This window comes from Podarcis erhardii, assembly GCF_964252035.2.
Source record: "Podarcis erhardii genome assembly, chromosome: 7".
Lineage (NCBI taxonomy): Eukaryota > Metazoa > Chordata > Lepidosauria > Squamata > Lacertidae > Podarcis > Podarcis erhardii.
In genome coordinates, this window is record NC_138511.1 from 85,281,897 (window position 1) to 85,307,055 (window position 25,159).

General features: G+C 49.8%; 2 protein-coding genes across 2 annotated transcripts in view; both read left to right on the forward strand.

The window, feature by feature from the left end:
* STRN4 (striatin 4) overlaps positions 1-25,159 on the forward strand; it is a gene marked incomplete at its 5' end in the record, with an annotated part of 127,693 nt that overhangs the window by 77,893 nt on the left and 24,641 nt on the right. The window lies entirely within an intron of this gene.
* The window catches only part of PRKD2 (protein kinase D2), a 57,193-nt gene that overhangs the window by 20,440 nt on the left and 11,594 nt on the right, over positions 1-25,159 (forward strand). Inside the window, exons 3-12 of the mRNA XM_081868817.1 lie at positions 6,566-6,697; positions 11,835-11,989; positions 14,504-14,705; positions 15,153-15,233; positions 16,030-16,177; positions 17,877-17,994; positions 20,900-20,977; positions 23,038-23,296; positions 24,723-24,775; positions 24,924-24,996. Of these exons, the coding sequence (XP_081724943.1) occupies positions 6,566-6,697; positions 11,835-11,989; positions 14,504-14,705; positions 15,153-15,233; positions 16,030-16,177; positions 17,877-17,994; positions 20,900-20,977; positions 23,038-23,296; positions 24,723-24,775; positions 24,924-24,996 (1,299 nt within the window). The remainder of the gene's footprint in view (positions 1-6,565; positions 6,698-11,834; positions 11,990-14,503; positions 14,706-15,152; positions 15,234-16,029; positions 16,178-17,876; positions 17,995-20,899; positions 20,978-23,037; positions 23,297-24,722; positions 24,776-24,923; positions 24,997-25,159) is intronic.

Consider the following 25,159-nt stretch of genomic DNA (forward strand, 5'->3'; position numbering starts at 1 on the left):
CTTTAAAAGTCAAAACCAGCACCTTAAATCTGACCCTGTACTCCACCGGGAGCCAGTGCAGCTGGAAAAGCACTGGGTGAATATGCTCCCATGGCAGAGACCCCGTGAGGAGCCTCGCTGCAGCATTCTGCACCCGCTGGAGTTTCTGGGACAGTTTCAAGGGCAGCCCCACGTAGAGCGAATTACAGTAGTCAAGCCTGGAGGTGACCGTCGCATGGATCACTGTGGCCAAGTTGGGGCGGGAAAGGTAAGGGACCAACTGCTTGATGCGGCGAAGGTGGGAAAATGCCGCCTTGGCTGTTGTTGTAACCTGCGCCTCCATGGAAAGGGAGGCGTCAAGGATTACATCCAAACTCTAATTAGTTAGCTTCATGGCGGGATTTGAACCCTGGTCTCTGCCAAGTCCTGGTCCAGTGCTCCAACCGTTTCACCACCCTGGTTCCTTAGCAAAGGCTGGCACAGTCCTCTCTGTTTCTCTGTATTTTTCTCTCTCCTGGCCTTGATCTCTCACTTGCTGCAGGTGGCAGGTGATGTTTTTTGAATCCGATGCCCAGGCAACGGAGCAGGATGTGGGTTTTGGGTACAGACAACCCCTTTCCTCCGCTTGGGGGAAGGGCGGTAGAAGGTGCTTCCTGGCGGATCTCCTCTTGCACCCGAGGGACCCGGGGCACTTCCTGCCTACCTGGGTGGGGCTAGGGAAGCCCCCTAGAAACAGCTGCTTCTTCCTGGGGCGAAAAGGGTGGCCACAAGGGTCAAAATCAGAGGAGCCCAGGGTTATAGCTGTCAACTTACAGATTTGAAAATAAGGGACCAGCAGCCAAAATAAGGGATTTTAGTCAACCAGCTAAAAGGGACCAGATAATTTTGGAGAGCAGTGCCGGTTTTTAGCCCTTCGTTTCCAGAGGTTGCTGCTCAAGACACCAGCCGATGAAACACTGCAATTAAATAACTACAAGCAGCAACCACTTTTTGCGCAAAACGAAGTCCAAGCTACGAAGATGCTGCTGCAGTTCTGTATCTTTTCTCTCGTGCTCCATCTGCAGCTCTCAGTTCCATCAGGCGGGGCGGGAGGAAGGGGGGTGGGGAAATAGCGCCCAAAGTAAACCCGCAGATCAGACCATCTATGCTAGTCTACCACTACAAATCTATGGGAGAAGCGCTTGCGGTCCTTCCCTTGCAGCCCTTGGAACACCTGTCTGCGCCTCCGCCTCCTCCTCTCCCTCCTCCCTCTGAACTGCTTTCTCCATGGTTCCCCTCGCTCTCCTCTCAAGGCTCCTCATCAATTCATAGACCATGCCAGGCTGCCCATCTCATTTGGTTCCTTCGGCGGCACAGCCGCAGTACGGCCTAGCAGGAGCGGGCACGGCGGTGACAGGCAGAGGGGAGGCCCCAGGAAGAGACACTCAGTTCGGCGGCCGCGAAGAGGATGGTGGCAGAAGGGCCCGAGGCTCCCGCCAGTCCCGGCGGGGAGGGGTTCCCGGGGGCCGAGGCTGGTGAGAGGAGGCGGGGGGGGCGGGCCAGGCAGCCAAGCAACACAGTTGGAGCCTCCCTGGCCGGCAGAGAGGGAGGGAGAGGAGCTGCTTCCTTTGAAACCCGGGAAATTTAAGGGGCATCATCAATAAGGGACAGCAGCAGGACATGGCGCTGGGATAAGGGACTGTCCCTCCAAATAAGGGACGCTTGACAGCTATGCCTAGGGTGGGTTAGCCTCCAGCTGCTCCCTCATTTCCACTTCACAACAACCCTGCGAGGCAAGCCAGGCTTGAAACATGGCGACTAGGACAAGGTCTCCCAGAGGCCACTCATTTCTAAACTATTTCAGCTGGGGCATGTGGATGGGCTCCTAAACAGGGACAGGCAAGAGTGTCTCTGAGAGAGTACAGAGTGCCTTGTTTCCCTGTCCACTTTTAAATGTCCGGCCTGGCAGCCCTTGGTAAAATGATTTAGAACAGCCACGTGAGATACCAGGTTAGACTGGGAGTGGAGTTCAGTCAGTGGCACCCAGCTGGCATTGTGCCTGGAGGCAGGATTTGAATCCGGGTCTCCCACGACGGATGATTTAATGCAATGCCGTCAGATAACCTGCACTATTTCAGCCTCTAAATCTAGAATCTCCCCTTCCTCATGGGTGCTTAAATCACCCCCTGTGCCTGTTTTCATGCAGTGGTAAGTTCCTAAAGAAGCCTTCGCCGGATGTGTTGGACTACAATTCCCATCAGCCTTAGCCGGTGCAACCGATGGTCAGGGATGATGGGAGTTGTAGTCCAAAAAATCTGGAGGGCACCAGTCTGCTGACCTAAACAAACCACATTCAGCTGAGAACAAAACCTTGGCACTTTTGTAGACTTTTATCTTCTTGTTATGTGGCAGATTATCAGAAGACTGATAACTCTGAGGGGAAGAGTCATAGCTCAGCGTTACAGCATCTGCCTTGCGTGCAAAAGCTTTTTCTACCCCGATGGCCAGATCCCCTCCTGGGGTAGCTCCCAGGGGCCATATGTCAAGTGGGCGGGGCCTGGGACAAAAGTGGGCGTAGCAATTGATGTGACTCCTCCCTTTGCCTCATTCCAAAGCCCTTGCAAAGGGCCAGGGAGGGGTGGTCTGGAGAATGTTCTGGGGGCCAGGCAGTGATCATGGGAGGGCTTTATTTCTCCCCTCCCTGCTTTGAAATCCCCTAGCTCCACTGTGCTCCGTTAATCCTTGAAATTGAATTGCTGTTTCCCTTTTTTTTAAAAAACCCCTCTCACTTTCTGAACATGGCAAGAATCATAGAATCATAGAGTTGGAAGAGACCACAAGGGCCATCGAGTCCAACCCCCTGCCAAGCAGAAAACACCATCAGAGCACTCCTGACATATGGTTGTCAAGCCTCTGCTTAAAGACCTCCAAAGAAGGAGACTCCACCACACTCCTTGGCAGCAAATTCCACTGTCAAACAGCTCTTACTGTCAGGAAGTTCTTCCTACTGTTTAGGTGGAATCTTCTTTCTTGTAGTTTGGATCCATTGCTCCGTGTCCGCTTCTCTGGAGCAGCAGAAAACAACCTTTCTCCCTCCTCTATGTGACATCCTTTTATATATTTGAACATGGCTATCATATCACCCCTTAACCTCTTCTTCTCCAGGCTAAACATGCCCAGCTCCCTTATCAAGGGAGATAAAAGAAGGGGCTTATTCACATATGAACTACGGAACTCCTTCCTGCAGGAGGCTCTGATGGACACCAGCTAAGAAAGCTTTAGAAGATAAATTCATAGCTGTCAACTTTCAGATTTGAAAATAAGGGATCAGCAGCTTCACCTGTCCCGGGGACAGTCTATGGGATATCTAACAATCCGGGATAGCAGCAGGAAGCAGTGGGAAACGGCGCTGGAATAAGGGAATTTCCCGCAAAAAAAGGGAAGGTTGACAGCTATGGATAAATTAATGGAGAATAATTTGTGACTACCATGGATCATGGGACGCGGGTGGCGCTGTGGGTTAAACCACAGAGCCTAGGACTTGCCAAGCAGAAGTTCGGCGGTTCGAATCCCCGGGACGTGGTGAGCTCCCGTTGCTCGGTCCCTGCTCCTGCCAACCTAGCAGTTCAAAAGGACATCAAAGCGCAAGTAGATAAATAGGTACCGCTCCGTCGGGAAGGTAAACGGCGTTTCCGTGCGCTGCTCTGGTTCGCCAGAAGCGGCTTAGTCATGCTGGCCACGTGACCCGGAAGCTGTACGCCGGCTCCCCCGGCCAGTAAAGCGAGATGAGCGCCGCAACCCCAGAGTCGGCCACGACTGGACCTAATGGTCAGGGGTCCCTTTACTTACCATGGATCATGAATCATAGAATTCTAGAGTTGAAAGGGGCCCTTGTGGTCATCTAGTCCAACCCCCTGCAATGCAGGAATCTCAACTAAAGCATCCCTGACAGATGGCCATCCGTTCCACTTTCAAAAAGCTCCTACTGTCAGAAAGTTCTTCCTGATGTTTTGTCGGAATCTCTTTTCTTGTAACTTGAAGCCATGGGTTCGAGTCCTACCCTTCAGAGCAAGAGATAAGCTTGTTCCCTCATCCATGTGCCAGCCCTCCTCTCTCTTTTTTTTCAAAAAAAAAATTATTATCAATTTCAACATAACTAATTATCAAAGCATATAATCACATACATTATTCCCCCCTTCCATCCCTCTCCCCCCCCCCAAAGACCTCCCTCAGCTCCTCCCTCTGATTTCTCAGCACATATTATTCTCTGCATGTTATAAAATTATACATAGCCTTAGGTTATCTATCTATCGTGTTATCAACCAATAAATTGTGTGTATGTTTATTCAAAACCTGCCAAGGAGTCCAGTTCCTTTTGTTGTCTTTTTAGATAATTTGTTAATAGCTCTTCCTTAAAGTCGCAGTTGTCCTTGTCCCGCAATTTGTATGTCAATCTAGCCAGCTCTGCGTAGCTCATCAATTTTTCTTGCCGCTGTTCTTTCGTTAGGATTTCCTCATTCTTCCATCCTTGTGCTATCAAGACTCTTGCCGCTGTTGTAGCATACATAAATAGATTCCTTGTATTTTCTTGGCAGGTCTTGTCCTACAATCCCTAACAAAAATGCTTCTGGTTTTTTTTTTTTTTTTTTTTACACAAATGTCATTTTAAAGTGCCAGCCCTCCTCTCAGTCTCCTCTTTTCCTGGCTAAACATCCCAAGCTCCTTCAACCGTTCCTCATCCGGCTTGACTGCCCCCACGGTCAGAGGCAGCGAATGCTTCTGAATAGCAGTTTCTGGAAGGTACGGGAGGGCACAGTTGCTCTACGATACGATATCTTTATTGTCATTGACCCATACAGAACAATGAAATTGAAAAATCTACATAAGACATTCAAAACCCCCTAAAAACTCTGAAACCCCATTTTAAAATACAATATACCCCCATAGAGACTCCCTATACTGTGTTTAGGGACGCGGGTAGCGATGTGGGTTAAACCACAGAGCCTAGGACTTGCCGATCAGAAGGTCGGCGGTTCGAATCCCTGTGACGGGGTGAGCTCCCATTGCTCTGTCCCTGCTCCTGCCAACCTAGCAGTTCGAAAGCACATCAAAGTGCAAGTAGATAAATAGGTACCACTCTGGCGGGAAGGTCAACGGCGTTTCCGTGCGCTGCTCTGGTTCGCCAGACGCGGCTTAGTCATGCTGGCCATATGACCCGGAAGCTGTATGATGGCTCCCTCAGCCAGTAAAGCGAGATGAGCGCCGCAACCCCAGAGTCGGCCACGACTGGACCTAATGGTCAGGGGTCCCTTTACCTTTACCTATACTGCGTTTAAAACCAGAATCGCATTTGGATAGAAACTGTTTCTCAGGCAGCTAGTCTTTATAACCCTGTACCTTCTTCTAGAAGGCAGAAGCTGAAAGAGATCATTTCCGGGGTGCGCACTATCCTGCACTATCTCTGCTGCTTTCTTATGGCACCTGGCAGCATAGATTTGATCCAAGGTGGGAAGAGTGCACCCAGTTATTCTCTCCACAGTCTTTACAACCCTGGACAGCATTATTTCCCCCCTGGCCGTGCAGCTCCCAAACCACACACACACACAGACCATAAGTTAATACACTTTCCACAGTACAATGGTAAAATGTCATCAACAGGTCCTTTGAGAGATTGTTTTTCCGGACGATTCTCAGAAAATATAACCTCTGCTGTGCTCTCTTCACCAGGTCTTTGCTGTTTTCTCCCCAGGTTAGGTCATCTCTCAACTCCATTCCCAGAAATCGTAACACTGAGACCTGCTCCACACACTTCCTCTCAATAATAAGTGGCTGAATTATTCAATTTACATTTCCTAAAGTCCACAATAATCTCTTTTGTTTTCTTTAAGTGAAGGAGTAATTTGTTTTTCCTGCACCACTCCCCCAACTGCTCAACTTCCTTCCTCTAGGCCGCCTCCCCCTCTCCAGCCGTGATTAAACCAACCACCGTTGTATAATCCGCAAATTTAATGGTCTTATTACTGGGGTATTTGGGGGCACAGTCAGCTGTATAGAGCATATATATAAAAGCGGGCTCAACACGCACCCCTGCGGTGTCCCCGTAGTCATGATGAGATCCGCAGAGACGTGGGAACCCAACCTGACCCTTTGGGGATGGCTTGATAGAAAATCTAATATCCACCTGCACAAACACAGTGGAAGTCCCAGGTCTAATAATTTGGGCACCAATCTATGCGGAAGAATAATATTAAATGCAGTACTCTAGTACAGTGGTACCTCAGGTTACATATGTTTCAGGTTACAGACTCCACCAACCTAGAAACAGTGCTTCAGGTGAATAACTTTGCTTCCGGATGAGAACAGAAATCGTGCTCCGGCGGTGCGGCGGCAGCGGGAGGCCCCATTAGCTAAAGTGGAGCTTCAGGTTAAGAACAGTTTCAGGTTAAGAACGGACCTGCAGAATGAATTAAGTACTTAACCTGAGGTACCACTGTACTCTGATCCTGCTCTGCGTATGCCAGGATACCGGACTGGATGGGCCAGGGGCCTGATCCTGCAAGCCTCTTCCAATGTTATTCTAAGCGCCTTCCTTCTCCTCCTCTCCTAGCTTCCGCCACTTTTGAGGACTTCCGGATCCGACCGCACGCCCTCAACGTGCACTCCTATCGTGCGCCAGCTTTCTGCGACCACTGCGGTGAGATGCTCTTCGGATTGGTACGCCAAGGGCTCAAGTGTGATGGTATGTCTTCCTCTTTGATTTGATTTTTTTGCGGGAAGGCGGAGGGTTTTTTGTCTGCCAAGACCTGGCTTGGCATTTCCTCCCAAGGCATAAAGACTTATTTGGATCATTTGCCCATTTTGTCCCTGAAGACCTTTCCCCTGGGGGTGAGGAACATCTGTGCCCTCCCTAGATGTTGCTGGACTCCAGTTCCCATCAGGCCCAGCCAGTTTGGCTGTTACCCAGGGGTGATGTCATGGGTGCTGCCAAGGGAGGGGCAGGGGGGACTGCTGCCCCCCTTAGATCAAGCAAAACAATAGAAATACGTACCGTATTTTTCGCTCTATAAGACGCACATTTCTCCTCCTGAAGAGTAAGGGGAAATGTGTTCGTCTTATGGAGCAAATGCAGGCGGGAGGCCCTGCTCAGAGCTCCCTTTAAAAAGCCGTGTGGAGCGCAGTCCCTTCTCCCTCCTCGGGGAAAAGCCCCCAAGAGCCTCACACACGCTCCGCGCACTCTTTAAAGGGAGCGCAGCTCTTGGGGGAGCCTTCATTCCGCTGCCCGGGAGAGGCTGTGCACGGCTATCCCAGAAGCCAGGACAGCAAGAGGGATCGGCTTAGTGCGCGGCTCTTGTGGGAGGTGGGGGAAGGGACAGAGCACGTGGCTTTGTCCCCCCCACCTCCCGCAAGAGCCCCCAAGAGCCGCGCTCCCTTCAAAGAGCCACACGGAGCGTGTGTGCGGCACTTGGGGGCTTTTCCCCGAGGAGGGAGAAGGGCTGCCCGCAAGCCCGCAAGCGCCGCACACACGCTCCGCACGGCTCCTGAAAGGGAGCGCTGAGCAGAGCTTGGGATGCATACAGTCTCTGCTCAGTGCTCCCTTTAAAGAATATTTTTTCCCTCGCATTTCCCCCTCTAAAAACTAGGTGCGTCTAAATTTTTGAATGTTGATGACATTGAAATGAAATGAAGGGGTTCTAGTAATAAGGTAAAATGTAAGATTGGATTGATATTAGATGAAAACTTGAAGCTATAATATGTGAGGAAAAATAATTAAGGATAAACTAACAGGATATGAATTTGCTGAACCAATTTTTAAATGGAATACAAAAAAGGGAGGTGTGAGGAAGTCAGGAAAATAAGTTAACTAAAGATGAGAAATTTAAAAAGAGGGATTTTTGTTTTTTCTTTTTTTCTATGTTAAATGTTTGTATTTTTGTACTTTTGTATTTATGTATTTTTGTGTTTTTGTATTTTTCTTGTGTTTTTTCTATTTGTTGTTTTATAACTTCTTTATTGTTAAAACTTAATAAAATATTATTAAAAAAATAAAATAAAAACTAGGTGCGTCTTATGGTCAGGTGCGTCTTATGGTCAGGTGCGTCTTATGGAGCGAAAAATACGGTAACTAATGGACCAATCATGTCGGTCCCCCCCCTCCAACAAAAATCCTGGCTATATCCTTGGCTGATGGGATTTGGAGTCCTGGGCTCCCTCAAGAGTAATACACGTGCTGTTTTTTATTTTTTATTTTTATTATTTCACTGCAAGAAAACTCTGCATTAAATTGTGGAAACTGAGCCACAATTTGCTTTCTTACCTCACAAAATATCTGCTTTCTTACCTCACATATTCTACTCTGCTTTTGCTAGCTGTTAGAGAGGAAGGTGAGGCAAGAATTTTTCCCCAATGGCCGGGAGCCTTCTCTTATTTGGGTGCCCTGTCAGACGCCCAGCGATTTTCTTACCGGCACATTTCCAAGGGTATCATGAGGTCTAGAAACATCCCTTTAAAAAGAAAAAAAGAAAGGACAGCTGAGAATCTCTACTGCCCAGTCCACTACTTTGATGGACTATGCAGAACTTGCTAAATTGACAGGGAAGATCAGATATCTACGAGATCAAAAGTTTTTCGAGGACTGGGGAAAGTTGGTGGAGTATTGGGAAGGTATAAGTGATAATGAAATAACGTTGGTGGCATTTAAAGAAGCTCTGTAAAAGTCTAAGAAATATTGCAAAAAAGGAAAACAGGTATCAAAGGGTATATTAAAAGGCAATAGTAATTTAAGAAATGTGTAATTAAAAAATCTAATTTGGATGATTATCAGAGAGGCTGAAGGAAGTCCAAAAGTGGAAAATTTGTTAAAGTTGTAATGTGATGTGATATGAATTTTCTATGATGAAAAATAATAAAAATCATTTATATATAAAAAAAGAGAATCTCTACTGCCCAAAGAAAAGGAAATAAAATATTTGGTACCTGTAGAAAAATGACATATCAGGGAGAAGAGGATGGGGGAACCCTCTCCTTGAAACATTAGGTTTGTTTTGCCCCCTGTTAAGTTTACCCCCTCCTGCCATCCCAAGTGGCACAGTCCGGACGCAGCTTGGCCCCTTCGCCTGCTGTTTGGGAGCAGCGGCCCGGAGCGTTCCAGTCTCCCACGCAGGGGCCGCTGCCCTTGGGCTTTTGGTTTTGACCTCCAAAGCCACGTGAGCCTTTGAGCCACATGTTCTCGCTCTGCACCTGCCCTGGGGCCCTGGCAGGACACGACGCATCAGGCTTTTAGGCCATTACGGTGCTTAATGCTTAATCGAAGGCGGAAAACCTCGCCCTACCACCAGCCCCTTCCACTGCTCGGTTCCCACGCGGCTTGCAAAGCATTTGGGAAGGCAGGGAACTGCATTTATACTGAGTCACCTACTTCAGTATTTCCTACGCTGGCTGGCAGCAGCTCCCCAGGGATTTCACGCGGGGGGGGGGGGTTTCTCTTCCAGGCCTACCTCTCCGGGGATCAAACCTGCAACGTCCTATTTGCAAAGGACCAGGTGCGCAGCCTGGGAGTCATTTTGGACTCACAGCTGTCCATGGAGGCGCAGGTCAAATCTGTGTCCAGGGCAGCTGTCTCCCAGCTCCATCTGGTCTGCAGGCTGGGACCCTACCTGCCCCAGACTGTCTTGCCAGAGTGGTGCATGCTCTGGTTATCTCCCACTTGGACTACTGCATTGCACTCTGCGTGGGGCTACCTTTGAAGGTGAACCGGAAACTTCAACTAATCCAGAATGCGGCAGCTAGAATGGCGACTGGGAGTGGCCGCCGAGACCATAGAACACCAGTCTTGAAAGATATACATTGGCTCCCAGTACGTTTCCGAGCCCAATTCAAAATGTTGGTACTGACCTTTAAAGCCCTAAACAGCCTTGGTCCAGTATACCTGAAGGAGCATCTCCACCCCCATCGTTCTACCTGGACACTGAGGTCCAGCGCCGAGGGCCTTCTGGCGGTTCCCTCATTGCAAGAAGTGAGGTTACAGGGAAGCAGACAGATGTCAAAGAGAAGAACAACTACCAGACATTTAGAAGACATCTGAAGGCAGCCCCGTTAGGGAAGCTTTTAATGTTTGATGTATTACAGTATTTTAATGTTTTTTTTGGAAAACAAGCAGATGCTCGTGCCCCGAGCCTTTCCCCACATCCGAACAGTATCTGGTTCAGTATTCCCTACACTGACTGGCAGCAACTCTCTGGGATTTTCAGGAGCCTGCCCCAGCCCTGGAGGTGCCAGGGTTGGAACCAAGGGCCGCTGCCAGTCAGTGTAGGGAATAGTGAACTAGATAGTCCCCAATTCCTCTCCTCTCAGTTATCAGAATAACTAAATAGTTGGTGTTTGTACCCCACGCATCTGACTGGGGTCTCTCCAGCCACTCTGGGCAGCTTCCAACATAATATAAAAACACAACAAGACTTCAGACAGTAACAACAGATTACGCTAGTAGGATTGCAAGAGGTTTTGTAAGGAGGACTATGTGAAATATTATGAAATATTATGAAAAGTATTAAGAGTATGAAGTATGAAGAGTATGAAGAGAACTACAGTGGTACCTCAGGATGCGAACAGGATCTGTTCCGGAGCCCTGTTCTCATCCTGAATGGAACGCAAGACGGGTTGCGTTTCAGTGCCTCTGCACATGTGCGTGACATCATTTTGACAGTCTGCGCATGCGCGCGCGTCGAAGCCCGGAAATAACTCTGTTACTTCCGGGTCACCACGGAGCGCAACCCGAATTTGCCTAACCCGAAGCGTATTCATCCCGAGGTATGACTGTATTAGTGAAGGACTATTAAAAGTAATAGTGAAATGTTTTTTTAAAAATTTCATGTAAAAATTAATAAATATATATTTAAAAAAAAACTTCAAACATTAAAAACCTCCCTACACAGGGTGACCTTCTAAAATTTCTATAGTTATTTATCCCTTTAACATCTGGCGGGAAGGCGTTCCACAGGGTGGGCGCCGCCACCGAGAAAGCCCTCTGCCTGCTTCCCTGTAACCTCACTTCTCGCAGGGAGGGAACTGCCAGAAGGCCCTCGGTGCTAGACCTCAGTGTCCGGGCAGAACGATGGGGGTGGAGACGCTCCTTCAGGTATACTGGGCCGAGGCCGTTTAGGGCTTGAAAGGTCAGCACCAACACTTTGAATTGTGCTCAGAAACATACTGGGAGCCAATGTAGGTCTTTCAGGACTGGTGTTATGTGGTCTCGGCGGCCGCTCCCAGTCACCAGTCTAGCTGCCGCACTCTGGATTAGTTGTAGTCTCCGAGTCACCTTCAAAGGTGACCCCATGTAGAGCGCATGGCAGTAGTCCAAGGAGGAGTATAAAACTATACTCGGGTTAAGTACTTAATTCATTCCGGAGGTCCAGTCTTAACCTGAAACTGTTCTTAACCTGAAGCACCACTTTAGCTAATGGGGCCTCCTGCTGCTGCTGCACTGCCGGAGCACAATTTCTGTTCTCATCCTGAAGCAAAGTTCTTAACTGGAGGTACTATTTCTGGGTTAGCGGAGTCTGTAACCTGAAGCGTATGTAACCTGAAGCGTATGTAACCCGAGGTACCACTGTACATAAAATTTCAATTATATCAGCATTTAATTCTTCTTTCATGATTGTCGCTGCGTCCCATGTTTCTAGCTGTTCTTATATTTTTTATCTGTAAGCCACCTTGAGTCCCTCGTCAGGGAAAAAGGCAGGGTGTAAACAAATACCTAATAAAAAGAATAATTGATGATAACGGGCTTAAGGCGGCTTCCTCTCTCCTGCTTCCCTGTGCTTTTTCTGCTGCCAACCTCGTGACCCTGCCATTTTTGACGCTCCTAATCTTCCTCCCAGGCTGTGGGCTGAACTACCACAAGCGCTGCGCTTTCAGCATCCCCAACAACTGCAGCGGAGCCCGGAAGCGCCGTCTCTCTTCCACCTCCTTGGCCAACTCTCAGTCCCTGCGCCTCTCCATCACGGACTCCTTGCCCTCCAGCTCCGAAGATCTGGTGAGTGGACATGCGCCCGCTTCTGGCTGCATAGCTGTCAAGCGTCCCTTATTTGAAGGGACAGTCCCTTATTCCAGCGCCATGTCCCGCTGCTGTCCCTTACTGATGGATGTCCCTTAAATGATGTCCCTTATATTTCAATGGAAGCAGCTCCTCTCCCTCCTTCCCTCCCTGCCGGCCAGGGAGGAGGGAGGCTCCAACTGTGTTGCTTGGCTGTGTTGCTCACCCAATAAGAAGTCTAAGAACAACTGGGGGGTGGAGCTTGCATGCCTTGTGTGTGGCTAGTTAATGCAAGCTGAGGGGGTTTTTGAATGCTGGACGCCATTTTGCTGCACGTGCTGCTGGAAACTTTGCAGTGCAAAGCCAGGCCGGGGAGCCATCTTAAGTTGAGGCTGCATAGGCCTTGTGGTGCATGTGATTCAGATTCTATTCAGTTGAACCTCTGGTTACAAAGTTGGTTGGACAGTGTTCTCCAAGCTACCAGCATGAGTTTGACCAGACTGCAGGAAGACTGGAGTGCCTGGAACAGGTGAGGCTGCAGGTCCCTTATTTTGGCTGCTGGTCCCTTATTTTCAAATCTGTAAGTTGACAGCTATGTGGCTGGGAGTGGGTCTGCCCTGCCCGCCTCCCCACCTGGTTCTGGGGCGAACTTGCCTTGGCATCCCTCTGCCTCCATAGCTGTCAACTGTCCCTTATTCGGCGGGAAAGTCCCTTATCCCAGCAACGTGTCCCGCTGCTGTCCCTTATTGATGATGTTCCTTAAATTTCCCGGGTTTCAAAGGAAGCAGCTCCTCTCCCTCCCTCTCTGCCGGCCAGGGAGGAGGGAGGCTCCAACTGGGTTGCTTGGCTGCTTTGCTCACCCAATAAGGAGTCTAAGAACGACTGGGGGGTGGAGCTTGCATGCCTTGTGCCGATCAAATCGGCTGCGTTGCCTGGGGACTCGCCTTTGCTCAGCGCTTCCCAGCGGAGAGGTGATGGTGGTTTTCCTTGCTGCATCCCCTTTGCTGGGTTACTGCGCTGTGGGAACCACTGCTTGAGGCTTCATTTAGCTGCTGGCTGGGCTTTCTGCCTTTGTCTCGGAGGTGCTCAGAAGTCAAACATACCTGTGCTCTGAAAATCCTTTATTTTGGCTGCCGATCCCTTATTTCTGAGGCTGCTGGTCTCTTATTTTCAAATCTGTAAGTTGACAGCTATGTCTGCCTCGAGAGACAATGGAGTACGCCTCCAGGGTGAAGACATGATTTGCTTTAAACTGTTTTCGACGGTGCGTTTTAAATTGTACAGGGAAGTTTTTGTTGTTTTATGTCGTATTGTGTTTTAATTTGCTGGAAGCAGCCCAGAGTGACTAGGGTAACCCGTCAGAGGGGCAGCAAAATAAATAAACAAACAAATAAATATTATTACAGTGGTACCTTGGGACACGGGTGGCGCTGTGGGTTAAACCACAGAGCCTAGGACTTGCTGATCAGAAGGTCAGCGGTTCGAAATCCCCGTGACGGGGTGAGCTCCCGTTGCTCGGTCCCTGCTCCTGCCAACCTAGCAGTTCAAAAGCACGTCAAAGTGCAAGTAGATAAATAGGTACCACTCCGGCAGGAAGGTAAACGGCGTTTCCGTGCGCTGCTCTGGTTCGCTATAAGCGGCTTAGTCATGCTGCCCACATGACCCAGAAGCTGTACGCCAGCTCTGTCCGCCAATAAAACGAAATTAGTGCCGCAAGCCCAGAGTCGGTCACGACTGGACCTAATGGTCAGGGGTCCCTTTACCTTTACCTTGGTTTACGAACTTAATCCGTTCCGGAAGTCCGTTCTTAAACCAAAGCATTCTTAAACCAAAGTGTTCTTAAACCAAGGCATGCTTTTCCATAGCAGTGGGGGACTCAATTTACAGATGCAACACACTCAACATGTTCTGCTTCCAAGGCAAAGTTCACAAACCAAAACACCTACTTCCGGGTTTGCAGCGTTCTTTATCCAAGTTGTTCAGAAACTAAGCTGTCTTAAACCAAGGTACCACTGTACTACTACGACGATGATTTGAAACAACATTAAAAACATTGTAAAGCAAAGCGCAGTCATGGCTGTGGTGCGATGGATCAGTCTGAGTGGTTATTTAACCAGAAGGTTGGTGGTTCGAGCCCACACAAGGATGGCATTGCAGGGGGTTGGACTAGATAACTCTTGGAGGGTGCCTTCCCTGAATTATACATGCTTCTTTCTCCTCTCCTTCACCCCGCGCCACTGCTGCTTACTTGCTTAAAACAGAAGCATGGAGCTACTTCAAAGAGCCATTTTGCGAAGGGCTTAAACCTCCATACTCATCAGCTGATGAGTGGGGATTAAATCTTGCCTTGGCTGCACAATCCTATTCCCCACTGAGAACAGGGTACTCAGTGAATCGGGTGGGTCCCAAACATAACGCCTCAGGGTAGAGATGGTGTTCTTCTATGCCCTGGTGGTTTGCTCAGAGCTGATCCTTCTCCCTCCGGCTCCCCTTTCTCCCCCTCCCTCCTCGCAGACTCGGAGCCTGATAGAGACCTTCCCCCGCCGGCTGACTTCCTCCACCTACATCGGCCGCCCCATTGAGCTAGACAAGCTCTTCCTCTCCAAGGTCAAAGTGCCCCACACCTTCCTCATTCACTCCTACACCCGGCCCACCGTCTGCCAGTACTGCAAGAAGCTCCTCAAAGGCCTCTTCCGCCAGGGCCTCCAATGCAAAGGTGAGGGGGGGGGGACGGGACCCCGAGGGAGGAATCTGGGCCTCCCATCTGCCTCGGGTTGGGGATCTTCAGCTGTGGTTCTCCAGGACTTGTTGGACTGCAGCAATAAAACTTCCAGCACGTTTGCAAAGCTAAGCAGGGTCCAGTGTAGTTCCAAATTGGGTGGGAGACTGCCTTGATATTCCTGCATTGCAGGGGGTCAGACTAGATGACCCTCTGGTCCCTTTTATGATTCTTTGACTACAATTCCCACCATCCCCAGCCAGCTTTGCCCCATGTTCAGGGATGATGGGAGTTGTAGTCCAGCAGCACCAAGGCAGGACATTTGCAGGTCCTTTATTGGAAGTCTGGCTATTGGTCCATTTAGACCAGAATCCTTTGCTTGAAACTTTTTAACCTGCTGCTGATCTTCCACCCCGCCTTGCCTCCTTCCCCAACTCCTTCCAGATTGCAAGTTCAACTGCCACAAACGTTGCGCGACTCGGGTGCCCAATGACTGCCTGGGGGAGACACTGTTTAACGGCGGAGGTGAGTGACGGCCACTGTTCTCGTTGCGTGGAGGTGGCTGGAGGGGAGGGACCTGGTTTTAACTCTTGAGATGGGTGTTATTCAGCTTAGGACCCACCAGTTCAACGAGTGTCGATCATCTGGCTAAGGCTTCTGTTTGAGCCTCCAGAAGCTGAAACAGAAATGTTGGGTTGGCTCAAAGCTCTTTGCAAAAGTACTCTTTGAAGAAGTTCTTTGTCGCCAAGGAGGCAAAGAGAGGAGAAGACAATTGTACAAGTTTCTTTCTCCTCCTCTTCTCCCCGCGCCACTGCTGCTTACTTGCTTAAAGCAGAAGCGTGGAGCTGCTTCAAAGAGCACTTTTGCAAAGAGCTTTAACCTCCATGCTCATCAGCTGATGAGTGGGGATTAAATCTTGCCTTGGTTGCACAGTCCTGTTCCCCACTGAAAACAGGATTGCAATTAATTAATTAATTATTATAACAACCACCGTTTCTTCCCGCCCATCTGCTGACATCACCAGTGATGCCAGCTGATTGACAGGTGGGTGTGCCTTGAGGGGGAATAGCCTTGTGGGCCAAATTGAACTCCCAGGCATGGCAAGATTTGCCCAATGGCTGGATGCTCCCCACCCCTGGTCTACCCTGATTGGCAGCAGCTCTTTAGAGTGTCAGGCTGGAGTCTCTCCTAAGCCCTACCTGGAATTGAACCCGGAACCTTCTGCACGCAAAGCCAGATGCTCTACTGCTGAGCTATGGCCTTGCCCCAACGATTGGAGAAGTCTTGGATATATTTTATTCCTCTCCTATGACCCTCCCAGATGTGCAGATGGAAGAAGCCAGCGACCTCAGTGAGGCCGACAAGAACTCGCTCATGGATGAATCAGACGACTCTGGAATCATCCCTGGGTCCCATTCAGAGAACGAGATGAGGATGGGCGAGGACTCTGACGACAGCAAGTCCCGGGGGTGAGGAAGGGCCGGCCCTGAAACCACAGCTTCGTTTTCTTTCCTTAGGTCCTGTATGGGGTTTCCCTTCACGGCTAGATCCAACCTTTCACTCCCCTTACAGGACCTGCAGTGTTTGTTAACGTTCCGTTGCTGCTGATCTGGCAGTGGGGAGACACTGACAAAGACAAAATTGATCATTTTGTCAGGGAGAAGACCAAGAATAAAACATAAGGTCTTAATAGATACTAAGGAAAGGGGAGGCTTTGGTCTTGCCAGCTTAAAATTATACTATGAGGCTGCTTGCTTCTCATGGATGAGGGACTGGTTCCTTTTAAGCAATACGGATGTACTAGATATAGAAGGGCATGACATCCGATACAGGTGGCATGCGTACTTAAATTATGATAAATATAGAGTACATAAGCGTTTTACATAAGAACGTATATAGAGTACAGTGGTGCCTCACAAGACGAAATTAATCCGTTCTGCGAGTCTCTTCGTCTAGCGGTTTTTTTTGTCTTGCGAAGCACGGCTATTAGTGGCTTAGCGGCTATTAACGGCTTAGCGGCTATTAGCGGCTTTAAGAAAAAGAAAAAAAACTCCCAAGAACTCGCAAGACGTTTCGTCTTGCGAAGCAAGCCCATAGGGAAATTTGTCTTGCGGAATGACTCAAAAGACGGAAAACTCTTTCGTCTAGCGAGTTTTTTGTCTTGCGAGGCATTCGTCTTGTGGGGCACCACTGTACATAAGAGTTGGAAATTATAATATGCCCTGTAATGTAATATGATAATGTATACATATGTGACATAAGAACGTTAATAATAATAAAAAAAAGAAGACAAATTGGTGTTGGGGAAAAATTCACGGTGTGAAGGGCAGGATAAAAAATTTGAGGAACAGTCATTATCTCCCGTTCCTCGCCTGCCACCTTCATGGCATAGCTTTAGGCGCCAGGCAAAAAAGGTTCCCTTCATCCAGGCGTGTTTATTTTGTATTTTTATGTTGCGGACCTCCTTGAGGTTTATGGATGAAGGGCGGTAAACAAATTCAAGTTTTAAAAAAAGTTCTATTGCCTTTTAACTGTGGGTGGGAGGGAGGAGTTACTGTTTCGGTTTTGCTTGTATTTTTTATTACAGTGGTGCCCCGCAAGACGAACGCCTCGCAAGACGGAAAACCTGCTAGACGAAAGGGTTTTCCGTTTTGGAGGTGCTTCGCAAAATGAATTTCCTATGGGCTTGCTTCGCAAGACGAAAATGTCTTGCGAGTTCCTGCGGGGTTTTTTCCCTCCCCCCCCTTTTTCTAAGCCGCTAAGCTGCTTATCAGCTGATCCGCTAAGCCGCTTATCAGCTGATCCGCTAAGCCGCTTATCAGCTGATCTGCTAAGCCGCTAATAGCGCTAATCCACTAAGCCGCTAATGGGCTTGCTTCGCAAAACGAAAAAACCGCAAGACGAAGAGACTCGCGGAACAGATTCTTTTCGTCTTGCGAGGCACCACTGTATTATGTTTTCATTTTGCATTTTTGCCTTGTGAACTGCCCTGTGATCTTCAGACGAAATGCGGAACGCGAGTTCGATAAATAATGGTTTTAAAAATCCCAAGGGGCTTCCCATGAGCACACGTACCCAGTTTTAGTCGCATCTATTGTGGCCCTCTTTCCCCACCCAGCGCTTTCGGACCCACCAAATTTAAAGCGCAACTCCTGCCTCTTCTTCCAGATCCATGGGCTACATCCCCCTGATGCGAGTGGTCCAGTCGGTCCGGCAAACGACCCGCAAATCCAGCACGGCTCTAAAGGAAGGCTGGGTGGTTCACTTCAGCAACAAGGACACCCTAGTGAGTTGGAGGTGTGGGGAGAGTGGGGCGAGACTGGGGTGGGTGGGCATTGAGGCTGGGCCTCTGGAACAAACCCCAGCCTCTGAGTACTGCACGGAAATAATAATAATAATAATAATTTTTTTATTTATATCCTGCCCTCCCCAGCCAAAGCCGGGCTCAGGGTGGCTAACAACAATAAAATAATACAACATTCTAAAATCATTTCATTATAAAATTAATTCAGATCAAATTGATGGCAACCATTGGGCTAGAATTCTGTGAAGATTGCCAAAGGAGGGAGTCAGGCTGCACCCTAGCCAAAGGCTTGGTGGAACAGCTCCGTCTTGCAGGCCCTGCGGAAAGATGTCAAGCCCCGCAGGGCCCTAGTCTCTTGTGGCAGAGCATTCCACCAGATCGGACCCACAGCTGAAAAAGCCCTGGCTCTAGTCGAGGCCAGCCTAACATCTCTGTGGCCCGGGACCTTCAAGATATTTTTGTTTGAAGACCGTAAGGTCCTCCGTGGGACATACCAGGAGAGGCGGTCCCGTAGGTACGAGGGTCCTAGGCCGTATAGGGCTTTAAAGGTTAAAACCAGCACCTTAAACCTGATCCTGTACTCCACCGGGAGCCAGTGCATCTGGTATAGCACCGGGTGAACGTGATCCTGCGGCGAGGACCCCATAAGGCGTCTCGCCGCGGCATTCTGCACCCGCTGGAGTTTCTGGGGCAGTCTCAAGGGCAGCCCCACGTAGAGCGAATTACAATAATCCAGTCTGGAGGTGGGTAGGTCAGGACGAGAGAGGTAAGGGCATTGGATTGATTTTATTTCATAGCACCATCAGTCATACGCTTGCTTGTGCTTACCCTCGCTTCTCCAGCAAAATGCAGGTTTTGTAAGCTCCTTGGGGCATGGGCCTTTCTATTATTCAGAGCTCTCTTGCTCTTTCTCTCTCACTTGCTCTTCTAGCGATGGAGCGATGCAAGCCAGAAGAGTTGGCGCCTTCCTTTCTTGCTTATTGCTCTGATCTTGATTATTGTTACTTATTTATTTCTTGCCCCCACCTTCATCTGAAAAAGATCCCTCTGTGGCTTACACATAGTCAACCAAGATAAATCCCTACCTGCAGGCTTACAATCTTAAACAAACAAACAAACAAAAAAAGACACAGCACGCAAGGAAAAAGGGACAGGGAGGGAAGAGGAAGATCAAAATCGAGACTCGGGTACCAATTTCTAAACAGCTGTTCCTATAATCACCAGTTGACCTAGTTCAGGGTAAGGAGGTGACTGATGGAGCTGAGCTAAGATAAAAGATAAAACTTTATTCGCATTAGCCAATGGCCATAGCAACGGTATACACAGAAAAGGAAGTTTGATATAAGAGCACAATTTAAAGTCCTGAATCAGCCATCAGTTAGTGGCCCTTATTCTGATTCCCCCTGCTATGAACCTAGCAACCTTTGCTGTTATCTGCTCATTTTGATCTGATAGAAGAAAGGACATTGTGGCAGTGGCTGAGCGCCCTGGGACGGTTAGTACGAGTGGGGTGATGACCTTGTTCCTCAGGTCTTTGTAGAGAGCGCAAGACAGGAGGACGTGTGCCGCTGTTTCGGTGCTGCCGTCTCCACAGGGGCAAAGGCGTTTCTCAGGCAGGATCTTTTGGAATCGACGCTCAAGTGCCGCAGATGGCAAAACATCCAGTCTTGCAAGTGTAAAAGCACGTCTGTATTTTGGGATAATAAGTTTGTGCAGATATGGGGCCAGAGAATCAAAATGGAGAGGTGGAAAATGAACATACCAAGGGCAGAATTTCCTTATAGTGGCCAGTTTGTTCTGATGCTCAATATCTTTTAGACGTTGCCCAGTTAGACTGTTTGCTTTAGTGGGGCCCATAGTGAGTAGGTGTTGTGGGGAAAGGCCACAAGTTTTTGATAGACGGTTTTAAGCCAGGCACTTTTATGGGAGTCTTGAAGTACTAGGGATAGCTGAGCTTTTGGATGAGCTGATGAAGTGAGCCCTGCTGTATAACCCACATTCCCTCTTGGATGCTCTAGGGGGCGGTACCCAGAATTTCATTAAAATGCAATGCAATGAAACCTAAAATAAGAGCCTCATAAAAGAACAGGCATTTGAAAACAGCCGTCTAGCAGCAGAGAAATCAATTATTCACCTCCGTAGGCCCGAGAGGGAAAAGATAACATTGCACCTCGACATCACAGATCTGTGAACATGGTGGGGGACAACTGTCTCTTGAATGGGAGGGACTCCTATGTCTGGGGTGCCACCTCAGAGAAGGCCCTGCTCCGTGCTGTTCCACAACAGACCTTAGGTACTGATGGAGCTGCAAACAGAGGCCCTCCTGCAGCTCTTAGCATGTAGGGTGGCAGCTCTTAGCATGTAGGATGGCGCATGTCAATGTATGGAATTAATGCTCTGTGTGTGTAAGTATGCGTGTGAAAGTCTTGCATTGGGTCCTCAAGGTGCTTTTAAGGCCTCGTTCAACCCCTGGAAGGGACACAGGTGGCGCTGTGGGTTAAACCACAGAGCCTAGGACTTGCCGATCAGAAGGTCGGCGGTTCGAATCCCCGTGACGGGGTGAGCTCCCGTTGTTTGGTCCCTGCTCCTGCCCACCTAGCAGTTCGAAAGCACATCAAAGTGCAAGTAGATAAATAGGTACCGCTCCAGCGGGAAGGTAAACGGCGTTTCCGTGTGCTGCTCTGGTTCGCCAGAAGTGGCTTAGTCATGCTGGCCACATGACCCAGAAGCTGTACGCCGGCTTCCTCGGCCAATAAAGCGAGATGAGCGCTGCAACCCCAGAGTCGGCCATGACTGGACCTAATGGTCAGGGGTCCCTTTACCTTTTACAACCCCTGGAATGCCACAACCTGTAAAAACACTCCTTTTCTCTCTCCCCATTCTGCAGCGGAAACGCCATTACTGGCGCCTGGACAGCAAATGCCTCACTCTCTTCCAAAACAACACCAGCAGTCGCTACTACAAGGTAAATCGGCCATCCCCTAATATTCAGGGTCCTCAGTGTGGATGAGGATGGGGAAGCTGGAGTGGGAGGTGGGATTTATGGGCAGCAACTGCCCTCTTGCAAATATTTCTGAAGCTGAGCCGAATGTCCTAAAGGGGGAAGAAAAAACTCTGCCTGCTAGGAAGGCTCTTGGGGGGGGGGCAAAGGTTTGATTGATCCACAGCTGTGGGGCTCTTGGGAGTTGTAGTTCCAAACATCTGGAGGGCACCAGGTTGGCAAAGCCCCCCCTTCTTTGCTCCTCCTTTGCGGTTGGAGACAATACAGTGGTACCTCGGGTTACATAAGCTTCAGGTTACATATGTTTCAGGTTTCAGACTCCGCTAACCCAGAAATAGTACCTTGGGTTAAGAACTTTGCTTCAGGATGAGAACAGAAATCGTGCTCCAGCGGCGCGGCAGCAGTGGGAGGCCCCATTAGGTAAAGTGGTGCTTCAGGTTAAGAACATTTTCAGGTTAAGAACGGACCTCCGGAATGAATTAAGTTCTTAACCTGAGGTTTCACTGTAGTGCAGTCGCAAATTCAGAAATGCAGAGTCCCTTCATGACAGTCGCCACCCTCTCACAGCCATGCCTCTTCTAAGATTATGTGATAATCTTATAATTATGCAATTATAGTGAGGGAGGCATTGCAATGATCGATGCAGCTTTCCCAAGTTGCATCTTTCAACCAGATCTGCTATTTTCTGTGCATTTACATGGGCAGACGATTAGGAGTGCTCCAATATCTTCTTTTGGAGTGGCTTGAGTTGTGTTTTCCATTGCACATAGAATCATAGAATGAAGAGTTGGAAAGGGACCACGAGGGTCATCTAGTCCAACCCCCCCCCCGCCGCAATGCAGGGTTTTTTTTTGCCCAATGTGGGGCTCAAACCCATGACCCTGAGATTAAGAATTCCATGCTCTACTGACTGAGCTATCCCAGAGCCACATAACAGAACTTGTGCACTGTTCTTCTGAAGCCGGAGCGTCTTGTGCTTTCATTGCTCCTAAATGCTTAACCTTGGAGCCCACCGTGGCTAAAAACCTCCCCTTTCACGCTCTAGGGGTGCTGGAGACAGGGACCCCACAGCAGAAATAGTTGTGGGTCTTTGTCCCCCACCTCCGTGACCCCAGACATGACACCACTGGCCCTAGATCGCAGCCAAGATGGCGTTCCCTGCCGCTGACCAACAGATGCGCTGGAGTGAAGGCAGGAGACTTTGCCCTTGCTCTAGCTTGGCTGAATGACTTCATCACTTAGCTCAGCCTTTCTCCACCTGTGGGTCCCCAGATGTTGTTGAACTACAACTCCCATCACCCCTCGGTAGTAAGGCCAGAGCTCAGGGATGATGGGAGTTGTAGTCCAACAACATCTGGGGACCCACAGGTTGAGAACCGCTGACTTAGCGTCAGATGGGATGCGTGGTGTTCTCATGAAATCAGCTTAGGGCGAGGAAACCATGAAAGAAGATTGCAGTATTTGGGACTTCCTAGTTTAGAGAAAAGGGACGCGGGTGGCACTGTGGGTTAAACCACAGAGCCTAGGACTTGCCGATCAGAAGGTTGGCGGTTCGAATCCCCGTGATGCGGTGAGCTCCCGTTGCTCAGTCCCTGCTCCTGCCAACCTAGCAATTCGAAAGCACGTCAAAGTGCAAGTAGATAAATAGGTACCACTCCGGTGGGAAGGTCAACAGCATTTCCGTGCGCTGCTCTGGTTCGCCAGAAGCGGCTTAGTCATGCTGGCCATGTGACCCGGAAGCTGTACGCCGGCTCCCTCGGCCAGTAAAGAGAGATGAATGCCGCAAGCCCAGAGTCGGCCACGACTGGACCTAATGGTCAGGGGTCCCTTTACCTTTACTTTAGAGAAAAGGCGAGAAAGAGGCAACATGATAGAAGTTCATCACATTATGCCTGGCATGGAGAACACCATCTGAATGCCAGTTGCTGGAAATGCCAAGTGGGGAGAGTTGTTGGTCTTCCCTGATGGCCATGAGATCAGGGGGCCGAGCAATGAAGGCTGATTTCCATTTCCTTTTCCTGTAGGAGATTCCGCTCTCGGAGATCTTGGCCGTGGGTCCGGCCCAGGACTTCTCCCTGCTGCCTTCGGGCGCCAACCCTCACTGCTTTGAAATCATCACGGCCAAAGCCACCTACTACGTGGGGGAAAGCGGCGCCCCCAGCAACCACCAGCATGCCGGGGACAGCCTGGAGAACGCCAGGACGTGGGAGAACGCCATCCGGCAGGCCCTCATGCCGGTCGTCCTCCAAGGGGCTCCGAGCGCCCAAGGAGAGGCGCCCCATAGTGAGTGTCTGTCCTGGACTGGTTGGACGCAGAGGGATGCTGGGATGTGCCACCTGGGGGACCCCCGAGGGAAGAAGGCTCAGTGCCCAGGGAGTGGTGGTGGGATGACAATGAGTAGTCAGAGGGAGAAGACCGGAAGGAGGAGGTGTCAGAAGCTGGAGAGGTCACAGGATTTAGTGAGCAGGAAGAATCTGTGGCAGAGAGCAGTTCAGAATCAGAAGCAGAAGCAGAAGCTGGAGAGGAGGGAGGACGAAAGGTAGAGAGAGGCTGGTGAAGGGGCCAGGGGGTCTCCCCTCCCTGGTCTCCCAGAACCCAAAGAGGTATGAAAAGGCAAATCAAAGACATGCAAGATGGTGGTGCCTCAGATTGTTTGGGAACCTATCAGGGAAGGAGGAACTTCACTACGGTGAATTACTGTAATTTTCACTCTATAGGACGCACCCGACCATAAGACGCACCTAGTTTTAGAGGGGGAGAACAAGAAAAAAAAATTATCTCCCTCTCTGCGCAGCGCCCCTTCAGCGAAGCGGCAGGAGAAGCGGAGCCCCTTCCATTTCTCCTCCCGCTTCGCTGAAGGGGCGCTGCGCAGAGAGGGCACTGATCCCTCTTGCTCTCCTGGCTTCAGCGAAAGCAACGCTCCATAGCGGAGGCTTCGCGTTGCTTTCGCTGAAGCCATGGAGCCTGCATTCACTCCATAAGACGCGCACACAATTCCCCTTAATTTTTGGAGGGGGAAAAGTGCGTCTTATAGAGCGAAAAATGCGGTAACTTCACCTACTCCATGTGATTTACTTGCTTCTGACAGTGTCCAACCCATGCCTTCCCCCCTCACACGCAGGAGTGGGGATCTTTAACCCCCCCAGATGTCCGAATGCGCCCTTCCAAGCCTCACTCTCTGGCCCCAGTCCATGATATCTGGAGAGCCCCAGACAGTACTGGCCTAGGTGGGCCTTGTAGGGACGCGGGTGGTGCTGTGGTCTAAACCACTAAGCCTCTTGGGCTTGCCGATCAGAAGGTTGGTGGTTCGAATCCCCGCGACGGGGTGAGCTCCTGTTGCTCGGTCCCTGCTCCTGCCAACCTAGCAGTTCGAAAGCACACCAGTGCAAGTAGATAAATAGGTACCACTGCAGCGGGAAGGTAAATGGCGCTCTGACTTCCATCATGGTGTCCTGTTGCGCCAGAAGCAGTTTAGTCATGCTGGCCACATGACCCAGAAAGCTGTCTGTGGACAAACGCTGGCTCCCTCGGCCTGAAAGCGAGATGAGTGCTGCACCCCATAGTCGCCTTTGACTGGACTTAACCGTCCAGGGGTCCATTATCCTTTTACCTTACCCAGGTGGGCCTTGTCCCCTGTACAGCATTGGCATGTGATACATCGGGAGATGGGCTCAGCCCTGACTTCGACCTTCTGCCTTCCTCTTTCCAGGGCAAGCGTCATTACGAATCTCTGTGTCCAACAGCCAGATCCAGGAGAACGTGGTGAGTTCTGGGAGCACTGGGTCTCCGGGTCTCCTTGCCTGCTCCTTCTCCTTGCCTGCTCTTCACCCCTAACTTTGGTTTGGGGGGGTCCTTCGCCCACAAAAGTTGCTTTTTTAAAACAAAACACAATCCATTTGTACAACTGCAGGATATCGCCACCGTCTACCAGATCTTCCCGGATGAAGTTTTGGGCTCTGGGCAATTTGGTGTCGTCTATGGAGGTGAGTTAAGAACTTGGCTAGACACTCTTTCCTCAATATGATGCAACCCCAAGTAGTCTACCTGGAGCGGTGATGCCATAATACCTCTCCACCTCTAGAGGGTGCTGGTTGCTGATCTAACCTGGCCTCTAAAGCAGATTGGAGCGGATCCCACCGCTCTGGC